Genomic DNA, 15,162 nt, shown 5'->3' on the forward strand with positions numbered 1-15,162 from the left:
GTGCCCTAGGGACTTCCCTGGTGGCACAGTGGTTAAGAATCCGCCTGCCAATGCAGGGGACATGGGTTCAAGCCCTGGTCCCAGAAGATCCCACATGCCGTGGAGCAACTAAGCTCGTGTGCCACAACTACTGAGCCTGTGCTCTAGAGCCCGCGAGCCACAACTACAGAGCCCGCATGTCGCAACTACTGAAGCCCGCGCGCCTAGAGCCCATGCTCCACAGCAAGAGAAGCCACCACAATGAGAAGCCTGAGCACCACAACGAAGAGTAGCCCCCGCTTGCCGCATCTAGAGAAAGCCCGAGCGCAGCAACGAAGACCCAACGCGGCCAAAAATTAATTAATTAATTAATTAATTAAAAAAAAATAGTGCCCTAAAGAAAATGATCATGTTATGGATCATAACATTTAAAATTTTAGGTGCTGATGATTCAAGATTTATACAATTTTTTTGAACTATCAAGTATCGAGATTTACCAAATCTATTCTTGTTTTAATTTTCTCTAGATATTCTTCTGAAAATCATTCAGTAGTTTTTAACACACCATTGTAGTTCACACACTAATGGCCACATTTAGTGTGCAGTTTCAGAGAAGTTTCTTCTAAGCTGTCTACAAGTCAGTGGGCCTATTTTATTTCTAATAATATCTGAACTTCTGAAGAAGTTTCCTATATGTTTTTTAAATTATTACATTTAAAAAGACATTTTTCATGAAAAGGTTTTTTTGAGTGATAAACTGTAAATTTAAATACGAAGTGAATTGTTTCCCTTCAACCACCTATAATATCAATATCTAACATCTAGCCTGTTGTAAAAACTATAACTTTAAAAAAAAATTTTATTTATTTATTTTGGTTGCACTGGGTCTCAGTTGCAGCAGGCAGGCTCCTTAGTTGCACCTCACTGGCTCCTTAGTTGCGGCATGTGAACTTTTGGTTGTGGCATGCATGTGGGATCTAGTTCCCTGACCAGGGTTCGAACCCGGGCGCCCTGCATTGGGAACGTGGAGTCTTGACCACTGCGCCACCAGGGAAGTCCCAAAACTATAATATTTAAGAGCTAAAATATGCATCATTATCCAATAAAACCAAGATTTTTGTAGACATAAGATTATTCTGAAATTTATATGTAAAGGCAAAGTGACTGAAATAGCTTCATTTTGAAAAAGAAAAAAGCAAGAAGAATCAGTCTGATGCCAAGACTTATTATATAGTTACTGTAATAAATAGTGTATTATTAGTGGAAGGATATACTTGTAGATCAATGGAATAGAATATAGAAACCAGAAATAAATTCACATATATAAACCCAACTGATTTTTGACAAAATTGCAAAAGTAATTCAATAGAGGAAAGACAGCCTTTTCAACAAATAATGCTGGAACAATTAGACTTCCATAGGTCAAGCTAAGTCTCATACCTTACACAAAAACTATCTCAAAATAGATCATGGACTTAAATGTAAAACATAAAACGATAAAACTTTTAGGATTAAACAGAAGAAAATCTTTGAAATTTAGAGCTAGTCAAAGAGTTATTTGACTTGAAATCAAAAGCACAATTCATAAAAGGAAAAATGGATAAACTGAACTTCATCACAGTTGAAAACTTTTGCTCTGCAAAAGACCCTGTTAAGAAGATGAAAAGACACGCTACAGATTGGGAGAAAATATCTGCAAACTACATATAAACAGTAAAAACAGTAACAAAGAAACTACATAACAAACAGTAAAAAACAAAGGCAACTCAATTAGAAAATGGTGCTGTGATGATCAAACATGTGAATGTGCTTAGAAATAGAAAGGAAGAGTTACATTAGGATGTTGGAGATTTGCAGGTTCTCATTGTTGCTCTTTTTGTGGATGTATATGTAGAAATGCTCAGCCTTTCAGTCCCCTTAAAAGGGGAATTTCCCCTTTTGTGTGAGTCTAGGAAAAGGCAGGGTCCTAACACACCCTATGGAAGCAGAAAGGGACCAGATATTCCCAATCACTACCCATGAACGAGGTGCTAGACATGTAACCCAGTCTCAACCTAACGGATACTCCAGCCTGGGACTTCATGAATCTGGAGAGAGTGACCCTAGGAAAAGGGCAGTCACAGTGGTGGTGGTGATGTTTCCCCTGGAGTGACCTTGATTTGTTCTCTGCTGCCAACCTCCCTTGGGTCTTGCTCACTTTTGAAGCCCCATTCTCCAGCTTTTCCATCAATTCTGGGAAGCACCCAATATCTTCACCCTGTAAATTGCTTTTCTGCTTAAATTATGCCAACCCATCTTCTGTTGTTGCACCTAAGAACCTTTACTTAATGACAGTGTCGTGGGGCGGGAGGGGATTACTAAATTTCTCCTACAACACAGCATTTTAAAGTCACTCATTCCTAGGCAGGTCTAACAAAGAGATGGGGCCATCCTGGAGTTTCTCTTGCCCCTAATATCAAAGCCTTCCTTGATTTGCTGTCCCTTTTCAAACAATTTTACCCTGAGCTCCTCTGGATCTTACTCTCATCTGTCTCATTGGGATATGCCACCTAATTTACAGATGAATTTAAAATTTGTATTATAAAAGTAATATGTTTGTCTGATTTTTTTAGAATTCCATCAATGCAGAAGGGATGAAGCTTACAGTAAAAAAAGAAAAGAAAGCAACCCCCCCTCAAATTCTTCCCAGTCTTACTCCCCAGAAAGAAGCACTATTAATAATTTCTTGTGATACATAATGTTTTGATGTTGGACATTCTAATGCCAAACTGTCCTCATCCAAACCCTTCTTTACTTTAAAAATACCACCAACGAGTGGTTAGGAACAAAAATGATCCAAGTGAAATGTTAGCTAAGAAACTGACATTATGGTAAAACTAATCACAGTAAAATGATCAACAAAACAGCCAGTGTGTCAAAAATGACCTGAATCAGTGCACGGCAACCTCAGAGGACCACTCTCAAGAAAACAAGGTAGAATTAGTGCTGACTCCTATCTTACAGACAGGATAAACACGATATGCTTCCATATCTTAGAAGCAATTCAAATTCAATCAAACTCTTTGTTGCATAACTCAAATATTCCAAACACTACCTAGATCTCTGCTTCTAGTAGCTTAAAATAACACCCCCTCAACATGTTCTTACCAACCTGTATCTAATTTGACATAAGCTAAATTCTATGCTTAACCTTTGAATTCTGGGCAAAAAACATCTGGATGGATCCAGCCACTCTAACCTTTCTGATATCTCAAGAGCACCTTAAAGCAGTGGTTTTCAAACTCGAAATCCCCAAATATCAGCATCACCCAGGGACTTGTTAGAAATATAAATGCTTGGCTTGCACCCCAGGAGTACTGAATCAGAAATTCTGTGGGTACAGCCCAATGTGAGAACCACTTCTCCAAAGCCTTACAAACTGCAAAAATCCAAATATACTCTTGAGAGTCAAGAAAGTTGGGGAAGGGAAGATCTTTCTCATTGCTTTATATTTCCCCAAAAGTGGCTCTTTTCATCCTTCACCCTTCTTTCTCTTCCTGGCACTCTGAGTGTCTCCTTGGGAAATTAGTCACTCATCAGAGAGGGTCTCTAATATCTGGTTTCTCAGAGCTCTCTGTAAGGGAGGGCTCTGAAGCTGCACTAGGCCCAGTAGGAAAGCGAATCAGAAGTTATCAATGAGGTAAGTCTACTCAATGACACTGACCATGAGCTCAGGAAAGAAGGGGAGGGACATGGCCAATATCAGGGGTTTGACTCTCTTTGTTGTAAACAATGTGATCTGCACATGACAGTCATGACTTGGCCTGCAAAGGCCAGTTTTAAAGTTCACTCCACTGGAAGATATTAGTCATAACTAAACCTCCCTCTTTGGTGTTCCTCCAGGTCAACACACTTTGCAACCCAGTGATGCACATTAGTATCACCTGAGGAGCTTTTTAAAAACTCTGTGATGCCTGGGTACTGCCCCTGGAGGAGATTCTGATGTAGCTAGTTTGCGCGGTGGGGAGGCCATGGTATACCTCAAAGGCTCCCCAGGAATTCTAATATGCAGCCAGGACTGAGAACCCCTGCAGGCCGTGGTTTTCACAGTGTGGTAGCCAAACCAGCACCACCTCATCCCCCAGGATTATATTAGAAATACAAATTCTCAGGCCTCAATCCAGACTCATTAAATCAGAAACTCTGGTGGTGGGACTTAGCAATTACAGGTGATTCTCATGCACAATAAAGTTTGAGAGTCATTGATTGCGCCCTGTTCACACCTCATTGAAGAACCTTACCAGGAGGAGATTCCGGGAAAGCAACTGCTAGCTCTATCTACACTCAAGATCACAGTTTGCAGTTTTTAAAGACAAAAACAACTCCCTCACTTTTATGAGCCAAGTGAGCTAATAATAATTCCAGCCTGTCTTTCATTTTAGATATCCGTGGAAGGTGTTAAATGCTGTTTCTGTCTGCCTTAAACATTACATCATAATTCTAACCTAGCAATTCCTAGAGTGTATTTGTGTGCTGCTGAATGATTTTAAGAGTGTCACAGGGATACGGGGAACAAGCTGAAGCAAGCTGCGCTGGGCACAGTAGGAAATGGAAAGGTAATTAAATATTATCTGGCTACGTTCTCCACTAAGCTGGAAATGCACTCCGCGTTTATAGATTGAGCAAATAAATAAGAGAAATGGGGACAAGTTTCTTGACATTTTTGTTTCAAGTCCTTTAAACAACGTTGGGATCTAACTGTCCCAGGAAACAGACCAAGTGAAGGCTTGGCTATATGAACCAAAGATTTCACGCCACAGTTTTTGGTTACAAAATCCTTTATCATCCATATTTATCAGCCATCCCTCAATTAAATCTCAGATCAATAAGGTAGTTTTCCCTTTCTTGCTGTATGGGAGAGAAACCTACATCACAACTAGGGAGGAAGCCACATGACAGAGCTCTGGAGGCCTCACATATCCTGGGTGCTAGCTAACCTCTCCTTTGAGCTGCTGATTTCCCCTCAGAAGAAAGTGCACTGCAGACAAAGGCCCTGTGGCAGTCTCTATCTAGGCGGGAACTATTAGAGAAAGAGAGAAAGAATAAAAACCCTCTGTGGGCATAACATAGAACTGCTCTGGACTGGAAGACATTATGTGAGGGCCCAGCAGCACAGACGAGGCGGAGCCATCAGGAAAACAGGCAGAAACACTCAGGTTTATGCCCGAAAATTGCAGTTTTCCTACTTAGGCATTTTAGAACCAGAGAGTTGTATTTCAAGTCCACTTGATGTTAAATATTACTCTATTCTACAGAGTTTGGCTCTTTTGCCCTTTGTTGCAAACCTTCCTCACTTTGAGTACGGCTTTGCTACAAAGGAAGACCAGTGGTTTGCCACAGCCCCAAGGCAAGTTCAAAGCCAACTTCATTATGCTATCAGCTGATGGCCAAACCCCCTGAGATCAGGAGAGTCAGGGTGGAAATGAATCTGTAAGCATCTTATCAAGAATTTCATTGTTTCATAATATGCACGTTCCCCACAATAAAAGTAACTTATTTTTGGATTGTATTAAAATAACATATATCGTGGTTAAAAAACGTTTTTATAAACTAAAATAGCGTAAGGACAAAAAGTAAAAATCACTTGAAATTCTACCACCTTGAGATAACTATTTCGGTGTCCATCCTTTGATTCTCTTTCCATCTATGCCTCTGCATAGATCTGTAAAACAGTATGGCAGTTCCTTAAAAAATTAAACAGAATTACCATATATTCAACAATTTCATGTCTGGCTATACACCCAAAAGAACTGAAGGCAGGGATTCAAACAGGTATTTGTCCACCAACACTCATAGCAGCATTATTCCTTATAACCTAAAGGTTGAAACAACCCATACGTCCATTGATGGAAGAATGGATAAACAAAATGTGGTACATACATACAATGGAATATTTTAAAAGGAGGGAAATGCTGACATGTCACAACATGGATGAACCCTGAAGACATTATGCTAAGTGAAATAAGCCAGACACAAAAGGACAAATATTGTATGATTCCATTTATGTGCTGTACATAGAGTGGACAAGTTAATAGTGACAGAAAGTAGAATCACAGTTGCCAGGCGCTGGGGTAAGGGGTAAATGAGGAAATATTGTTTAATGGGTACAGAGCTTCGATTTGGGAAGATAAAAAAGTTCTGGAGCTAGACAGAGTTGATGGTTGTACAATGATGTGAATGTAATGAATGCCATTGAACTGGACAGTTAAAACTGGTTAAAATAGTAAATTTTATATTATGTATATTTTACCACGATAAAAAATTAAGTTATAAAATATTACTAACGCTACTTCCTAAAAATTATGCCATAGTTATCTTTTAAATACCATGCAGTAACAAAAAAGGAAGGGAAATATATTTAGATTCCAGTTTTGGTGACTGGACTCTAGAACTCTATAGACACACTGACCAGTTCCAACTTGTCAGGTATAAATAAAAACACCAGGAAATGGTCCCTTGATAAAAGAGGTTACTACACCCTCTATTTTATGAGTATAACTTCAGTGGCTGACATGGTACACTAAATTCTTTTTCTGTGCAGAGTAGTCAAGAAAACTTGTGTTTCTTCTTACAATAACTATAAAGCCTACATTGGTCCCTTAGATTTCAGTGGACACTAGCCAGCATTAAATCATGACTAATTAACCAGTAAGTAGTTAGCCTTGTGGTAGACTGACTCTGAGACCTGGAATATAGAATTATAAGACCTGGGATTTATAATCCACCTATGGAGAAAAGATTACCACAAATAAACCAAGAGGGAGGTTATGAAGAGCTAAAACTAAAGTCACTCACATAGAATATGTGGTGCATCCCTTCCTCTTTTCCCAAATTAGACATCAAATTTCCTTACTCACTGGAAGCATAGCCCCTGTATTTCCCTATCTGTCATAGCAGCCTCTGCTCAGGACCAGAAATATCCCTCTACTAAGCCTCAACACAGCCTCTGTAACACTCAAGTCAGCTCTTGGAAATGGGTGGTATATCTGGGAATCTCTGGAGCTGGAGAAGGCGTCACTGCCAGGAGGTACAAAATGATAAAGATTTCTCTCCCTCCTCCAAGACTGGGATAGAGAATGGAGCCTCGCTGACAATCATACAAATGAGGAGAGTAAGACAGAGAAAGAGCATTAGGTAAACTGAGGAGAACAGAGAAACTTCTAAGACGATGGTTTTCAACCTTGGCTGCAAGCTGGAATTACCCGGGGAGCCTTAAAGATATACCCATGCCTGCATCCTTCCCTCAACCTAGTCTTTCCCCATCGAGATTATTATTCTATCTGGGATTGTGATCTGGACATCAGGATTAGTTATAGACTCACCATGTGAGTCTAATTTCCAGGTCTGGGAACCACTGCTTTACGGGAAGGAGAGCTTCCTCATCCTTCAGTCAGTCTTCTGGAGACCCTGCCTGGGACCTCAATTTACTGCAAGAGCTAATGACTTTAAAAAAAAAAAAGAGCTAATGACTTTTAAAAGTTAAAATGGTCTTGAAAAATTGCTCTCCAGTACAATACAGAAGATGTGATCATATTCCATCACTAGAGGGCAGTTTCTTCATTGTCAACACTTAATTAAGGTATTATTGCCTCAGGTTAATTTACTCAGGTTCCTCCCTTAATTAAAAAAAAAAAAAAGCAAAGCTGCATGATGACATTTTAATGAAGGTATACTACAGCCTGACTTTCATAAACGTCAATTCCTTCCTATTTATGAAATGAGAGTTTGAGAGACTAACATTAAAAAAGCTCTGTGTCCTTTCATCTGTCACATGCCCTCTTCCTAAAGGGTTTGTACTGTATGGGGTATATTGTTTTCACAAAGTGTATGGCTTTGCTGTGTTACCTATGTTTCCAAACAGGAGGTAGGGCTTGATAGTAACTGATTAAGATCTGATTACCTTCTGTCTCAGAAAATGAGACAATAAATGTCTCAGTTTTAAAAATCCTTTGATTTTTGTATCTTGAAATAGAAATCTGGCATTTCTAACAAGCTTCTAGGTGCTGCCAATGCTGAGACTGCTGGTGGAGAACCACACTGAGCAGTGGGAGGTAGAGAACCTCGGGGCAGACAACAGACTCCTCCTCTGAAGGTATCCCCAGATGTTAATTCACATGCTGACGACATGTCTGTCTGTCTGTCTATCTATTCCCATGAAGACAGAAAGATCACAAATCCAGTGGATCCAGGTTGACTATACTACATCAGAATCACTTGGTTGCTTCTTAAAAACAAAGACTTTTAGTCTCAACCCTTGGAGATCAGTACTTCTGGAGTGGGGCCCAGGAATTTATATTTTTTTAACAAGTACCCAGGAGATGCTGCAAGAGCCCTTTGCTTTTGAAAATCACTGTTGCTCAAATGTTTTTACTTTACAGACAGAGACCGAGGACAGAAAAAAGGAAGGGAACTTTCAAAGTTAGTGACAGAACAAACTAGGATACGGACTCTCCTGGCCTTACTAGATTGAGGCATTACTGCTTATAAGGAGTTAACACGTGTGCTCGACTCTGATTCTTACACTATAAGATGGATGTAGTAACTAGCTTCCAAAGATGGCCTGCAATGAACCAGGACTCTTGACATTCACACCCACGTGTTGTCCCCTTCCCACTTTCAATCTGGGCTGGCCCTGAAACTTGCTGTGACAGATAGAATGCTCTGGAAGTGATGTTGTGTAACTCCAGAGGCTGAGCCTTAAGAAGTCTGCAGCGTCCACGTCCTTCCATCTTGGAACACTCCACTTTGAACCCAGACCCAATTCTGTGAGGGAGCTCAAGCAACCACTGGCGAGGTCCATATGGAGAAGAACCAAGGCCCAGGTCAACACCCTTAACTGAGCTCCCAGACAACAGCCATCACTACCTTCCCAGTTATGTGAATGAGGCCACTTTGGACCTTCTAGTCATCCATCCCAGTGGGTATGATACTACAAGAGATAACTGAAAAGACAGAAGAAGAAATCCCCTTACCTGTTAGGCTGGAAAGAGATTCGGTCATAGCCCGTGAGTTCACACAAATCCTTCTCAAGTTCTCGAAAAAGCTGCTGGTACCCTTGAGCTTGGTCCAGAGGCACAAAGGGGTGGATGTTTGCAAATTCTTTCCATGTGATAGGCTGAAGAGCAAGAAGGGAGGAAACATACACATATGTACATATTGTAATAGTAATAAGACTGACTTTAACAATGATGATGATGATAGCAACAGCTAACACAAAGGGTGCTTACTATGTGCCAGGCACTGTTCTAAGCACTTTACATACATTCATTCATTCAACTCTTACCACAGTCTTATGGGGTAAGTACTATTACTGCCTTCATTTTACAAGTGGGTCACAGAGGCCCAGAAAGGGAACTTATACAAAAGTATAACCATTTCCTATTTTTTCAGGAACAAAAAGGCCCCTGAATAGATTTATATCCATGAAACCCAATGAGTTGTTTCAGGCATGGTTTATTCAAACTCTTACATAGCACATATATCATTCTTTTTTCATGAAGCAGAACAAAACACCAACATAAAAGCAAATGGGGAAAATCCTCCTATTAGAATATAAAATGATTTTCTTTGCCTGATGTGATTTGTCGTATCAGACTAATCCTATGGAAAAAAGGAAACATCCTAGCCTAGTAGAGATACTTACCAAACACCATAGCAGGGGACACAAATCTTCTGTTGATACAAGAAACAAATTAAAACCTCAAATCTCTACCTTTCTGGCACTGAGAAAGGATTTCTAGAAAGAAGGCTTACGGTTCTTAATTCTATCTGAGCTTAACAACTACAAATTGATAAACGCTTTCAACATGGCAGGTTTAAAAGGGTGGTGGGGGGAGTTGGGGAAGGTAGGAAGACATAAACACTATATGTTTAATTATTTTAATATTTAAAAATAATTTCACCCATAAATTTAAATGATCGGGTTGTGATAAAGTTAGGGTTTCTGCCAAGATTGTTGAAGAGCAAGGTAAAGGATTACTAAAGCAGTTATTCAGTCACGGTCCCAGAAGCAGCTTTCTCTAGTTATCTGCTTATGTATAAGCCAAGACACTGCCTCTGCTAAGTTCCCTTTTAATAGAAGTGACCTACTTACTGTGAGTTCAGATGAACTGTTGAGCTTCATGGTACAGGACCCCTTTAAGAAGCACAGCCAAAGCATATTACGTTAGTGACATGCTATGGTCTATCTGATCGGCCCTCCCATCTCCCCGAATGGTCACCCATTCATCCCTCTTGCAGCATATTAGATGTGACCCAAAGAGCTGGGATCAGGGTGGGGTGGGAAATAGAAATAAAGGCAATAATTACCAGTGGAATCATGCTATGAACAAGGGAAATGTCTTTGTTTTCCAATCTCTTCATATATCGGACAATATTTGTTTCTGAGTGATAGCTGTGAACATAAAACACACGGTTTAGGCCAATATAGTTAGGTAAGAGCCCATACACATCCTTCTAAAAGGTAAGACACACTGAGATCTACCTTCAACATACAGATCAAATTAGGCCGTGGACAACATGCCAGCAAAGCATCAGAGGGAAGGGCATGTACCGCCCATGAAGCACAGAGGATGCCCTAGGACAAGAAGCTGCCTGTGGGCGTGAGAGGAAGAGTTGGAAAGAAGAGGATGTTGAGTTCCTGGGTATGATCTTCAGCCTGGCGACTATGCATCGAAACTCCCATCTTCTTGAGAGTAGAATTAGGGGTTATGGTGTCAAGGGAGCACAGCCACCAGGAAATAAGGTGTGCTTTGCCCAGGTTAGAATTGGGATTTAGTAGTGAGTCAGGCTGAGCCACAATAAACCAGGCCACGTCATAGTCAGAATGCCATAGTAGAAGCCACTCTCTACCATGCTCCCAAGCCACAGCACACAATGCAGAAGTCACACAAACTACACAAACCTGTTGAACACTTGATGTGTGAGGAATGGACTAGTTCTCTTGAAGGCAGTCCCTAGAATACCTCTCCGTTCCTCACCCATGCTTTCAGCAACCAGCTCCTGCATGGAGAGACCACAGAAACTGAAGGGCAGGAAGCATGCCTGGAACCACACGTGAAGAAGGCTTCCATTCAGCGTGTATTCTGACAGAGCACCAGAAATTCCCTACCATCCAACCTCCCACCTCCCTGACCACCCACCCCAGGGATATCTGGCACAGTGCAATGACAGATGTCAGGGGTCATGCATTGTGGCAATTCTCCAAAACACTGTTTTTAAGTTCTGTTGAACTTAGCCACAATGAACAAAGAAAAGTGAACAATCTTTACTGCCAAAGAAAAAAAAGTTGACATCCCCTGCATGTTCCTTGAATAATGAAGCAAGTTCCAGTAAACTATTTTAAAGGGCTATCTAAAAAGTGACGACCATGATAACACTCAAGTAAAGATTCTCACTTGACATTGCTCTTTTATCTTTGAGAACAATTCTAATAAAATACAAGTGCCAAGACCATTCAGTGGGAGAAAGGACAGTCTCTTCAACAATCGTGCTGAGAAAACTTGATATACACATGCAAAAGAATGAAGTTGGATCCTTATCTTATAGAATATACAAAAACTAATTCAAAATGGATTAAGGGGACTTCCTTGGTGGCGCAGTGGTTAAAAATCCGCCTGCCAATGCAGGGGACACGGGTTCGAGCCCTGGTCCGGGAAGATCCCACATGCCGCGGAGCAACGAAGCCCGTGCGCCACAACTACTGAGCCCATGTGCCACAACTATGGAAGCCCTCGCGCCTACAGCCTGTGCTCCACAACAAGAGAAGCCACCACAATGAGAAGCCCACACACTGCAAGGAAGAGCAGCCCCCGCTCGCCGCAACTAGAGAAAGCCTGCGCACAGCAACGAAGACCCAACACAGCCAAAAATAAATAAATAAATAAATTTATTTTTTTAAAAAAATGGATTAAGGACTCAAATTTACAAGCTATAACTACAAAACTCTTAGAAGAAAGTATAGGGGCAAATCTGCATGACCTTGGATTTGGCAATGGTGTCTTAAATATGACACCAAAAGCATGAGCAACACAAGAAAAAATAAAGCTCACTTTTGTGCATTAAAGGACACTATCAAGAGAATTAACAGATAACCCACAGAATGGGGGAAAATATCTGCAAATCATATATCTGATAAGCATTTAATATCCAGAATATATAACTAGATACATGGCTTGCTCCTCATTCTGCTCCAGGCCGATAGTATGAGAGCCCTCAGTGGTTGCTCCATAAATATTCTTCAAATGCGTGGAACAAGTATCTGTGATTAAATTTACTGCAGAGTTCTAGAGGGAAGATATTATTCAGTCTTGTTTATTAATTAAAGATTAAAAGAGAACAGTATAATACTTTTTTGATGACTTACATTTGTTATCTGATACTTAAGTCATCTCTCAAAGAGGACTCAGACAAACAGGGCAGCGCTGATCCACGCTCTGGAACCTATTTCTGTTTCCTTTCATTGATTCATTTAACAGATATTTATTAAGTGGCTCCTATGCTCCAGGCCGTATAGAGTGTTGTGATTAACACCTTGCCACAGGTCTAGATAGCTGACGTCTCTCTTCCATCCCACAGACTCTCTTGCTCACATGTCCCTGCTATCTCATCATTTTAGAAACCAACTCAGTCACACTGAACTGTTTCTAGTTCTCATATAACCTCTCTCCTCCTAGCCTTTGTGGCTGCTTTTCCCAGTGTCTGGAACACCTCTGGCCCCATCCTCCTTCTTCTCAACTGTGTCTGGATAGCTCCTACTCATCTTTCAGGTCTCAGCTTAGGACAGTTTCTTCCAAGTGTTGGTGAGAAGCCCCCTCCACTCTGGGCTCAGAGAGCATCTTTGGACAGTGCCCATCATAGTACATCACCTGGATTGCAGTCTTGTGCCTGTTTGGATTCTCATTAGACTATAAGCTCCAAAAGGGCGGGAAGTATGTCCCTCATTAGACTATAAGCTCCAAAAGGGCGGGAAGTATGTCTGATTTACCACTAGCCTCAAGGCACAGCATAAGACCTGGCACATATTAGGTCAGTTTTCCCAGAATCAACATAACCAAGATTCCAATGTCATGAATCTTTGTATTAGGAATAGTTTCAATTAAACACCATTAACAATCCTTCCAACTAGCCTTGCTGCTCAGTCCTGGCTGGGGCCCACGGCAGTGACCTCTAACTATCAGCAGTCACAGTGGCAAGGGACAATCGGTGGCATAATTTTAACGCAGGCCACACTAATGTCATTCCTGCGCCCCCTCTCCCTCACACTCAGGCCCATAAGAGGCAAAGCCAACTGTGACACCTCCTCAAATAGTCATTATGAGGAATGTGAATTTTGATTTACTTACTGCAGATGACTCACAGCCGAAGATCCACAACAAGTCATCCAGATCTTTTTCATTGACTGTTTCATCAAGAGAAATACCAAGCTATAGAAATGAAAATGAAAGGGAAAACATCAGCTCTAAATGCCAAGATCAGTGCAGAGACTCCAAGAGAGGTCAAAGGGGAGAAAGTGCTGGACAAAACTCTCAGTTGTTCTAAAATAACAGGGTATCATTATGTCCAAGTTGGCCCTTGGGCAAAGTAGGCTAGACCAGTCCCAAACGTCAAAAGATTGAGAGTTTTACAGCCACTTCTGGACTCTAAAAGAGTCCAGATGGCTGCAGGGCACTCCTTTTGGTACTAGATATGCTCACTTTTTTCTTCCCTTAACTTACCTTATCATATCACTTATCATAGCCTTTACCTTGAATAGTCATATTGTGAACGAAGGAGTATTATGAGCAAAATATGTGCCTAAGAGTCCCATATATGAAAACACAACATCTTAAGGAAAGCTGACAATGGATTATCATTTAATAGGTCACAATGTTCCAAACTGGAAATGAAAATTGTTTACAAAGAAGTTGTGCCCAAAGGTCCAATACTGATTTTTTTTTTAAATAAAGAGAAATTTTAATGAGAAAAGTCATAAAAATTTATAGAATTTGTACAACAAACAAACAAACAAAACTGAAAGTCTGACTTACTGTGTGATCCTCAAACAGCCGAATATTTATCTGTCGCTGAGCAGCCCTGCCCAAGACCTCCTTCACTGAGCAGCCACACTGAATCTTCAAAGTGTCAAAGAACAAGTCATGCTGGAGTTGGTGTCCTGCTCTCTTGAGACCTAGACAAGATAGGATAGCCACCGGTCTCTATGTAGAAACCAGACCCTCTGCCACTGACACTTCACAGAAGTAAAGAGGTAAATCCTACTACGGTCTGTTCCTACCCAGTGTTTTGGTTGGTGCTTTTTAAAAAAAAAAAGTAGGACTTCCCTGGTGGCACAGTGGTTAAGAATCCGCCTGCCAATTCAGAGGACACGGGTTTGAGCCCTTGTCCGGGATGATCCCACATGCCACAGGGCAACTAAGCCCATGCACCACAACTACTGAGCCTGCGCTCTAGAGCCTGCGAGCCACAACTACTGAGCCTGTGTGCCACAATTGCTGAAGCCCATGCACCTAGAGCCTGTGCTCCACAACAAGAGAAGCCACCGCAATGAGAAGCCTGTGCATCGCAAAAAAGAGTAACCCCTGCTCGCCGCAACTAGAGAAAGCCCGCATGCAGCAACGAAGACCCAACACAGCCAAAAATAAATAAATAAATTTATTTTTTTTTAAAAAGGCAAATATTTATTATTATGCTACAGAAAGTTGTGAAATACATATAAAAATGGAGAAAAAAATCACCATAATCACCATCCAGAAATAACTAGTGGTTACTTCTTGGTATAGATTCCTCTAGAAGGGTGTGTGTGTGTGTGTGTGTGTGTGTGTGTGTGTGTATGTGTGTGTAATATATCACATACATATACTTCTTTACCCTTTTCTAAAAAATTTAATGTATCATGAAGATTTTGCTTTTCTACAGATCAAAACCCCTATCATTATTTTTAATGGCTATATAATATTCAAACTTAAATTATGTACCATATAACTAATTACTTATTATTGGACATTTAGGCTGTTTCCAAGATTGTGCTATTGTAAATAATGTTTCAATGCACACCCTTTACATCGTTATCTGATTATTTCCTTTAGATACATTCCTAGAATTTCTGTATCAAATTGTAGACACATTTTAAAAGCTTTTGACACATAT

The 15,162-nt window shown here is 40.7% G+C and overlaps 1 protein-coding gene across 1 annotated transcript in view; it reads right to left on the reverse strand.

The window, feature by feature from the left end:
• The window catches only part of GLDC (glycine decarboxylase), a 99,761-nt gene that overhangs the window by 41,121 nt on the left and 43,478 nt on the right, over positions 1–15,162 (reverse strand). Inside the window, exons 10-15 of the mRNA XM_082470891.1 lie at positions 14,046–14,185; positions 13,362–13,442; positions 10,922–11,019; positions 10,327–10,411; positions 10,112–10,153; positions 8,991–9,133 (exon numbers count right to left, since the gene is read on the reverse strand). Of these exons, the coding sequence (XP_082327017.1) occupies positions 8,991–9,133; positions 10,112–10,153; positions 10,327–10,411; positions 10,922–11,019; positions 13,362–13,442; positions 14,046–14,185 (589 nt within the window). The remainder of the gene's footprint in view (positions 1–8,990; positions 9,134–10,111; positions 10,154–10,326; positions 10,412–10,921; positions 11,020–13,361; positions 13,443–14,045; positions 14,186–15,162) is intronic.

Source organism: Balaenoptera physalus (assembly GCF_965194825.1).
Source record: "Balaenoptera physalus genome assembly, chromosome: 7".
Classification (NCBI taxonomy): domain Eukaryota; kingdom Metazoa; phylum Chordata; class Mammalia; order Artiodactyla; family Balaenopteridae; genus Balaenoptera; species Balaenoptera physalus.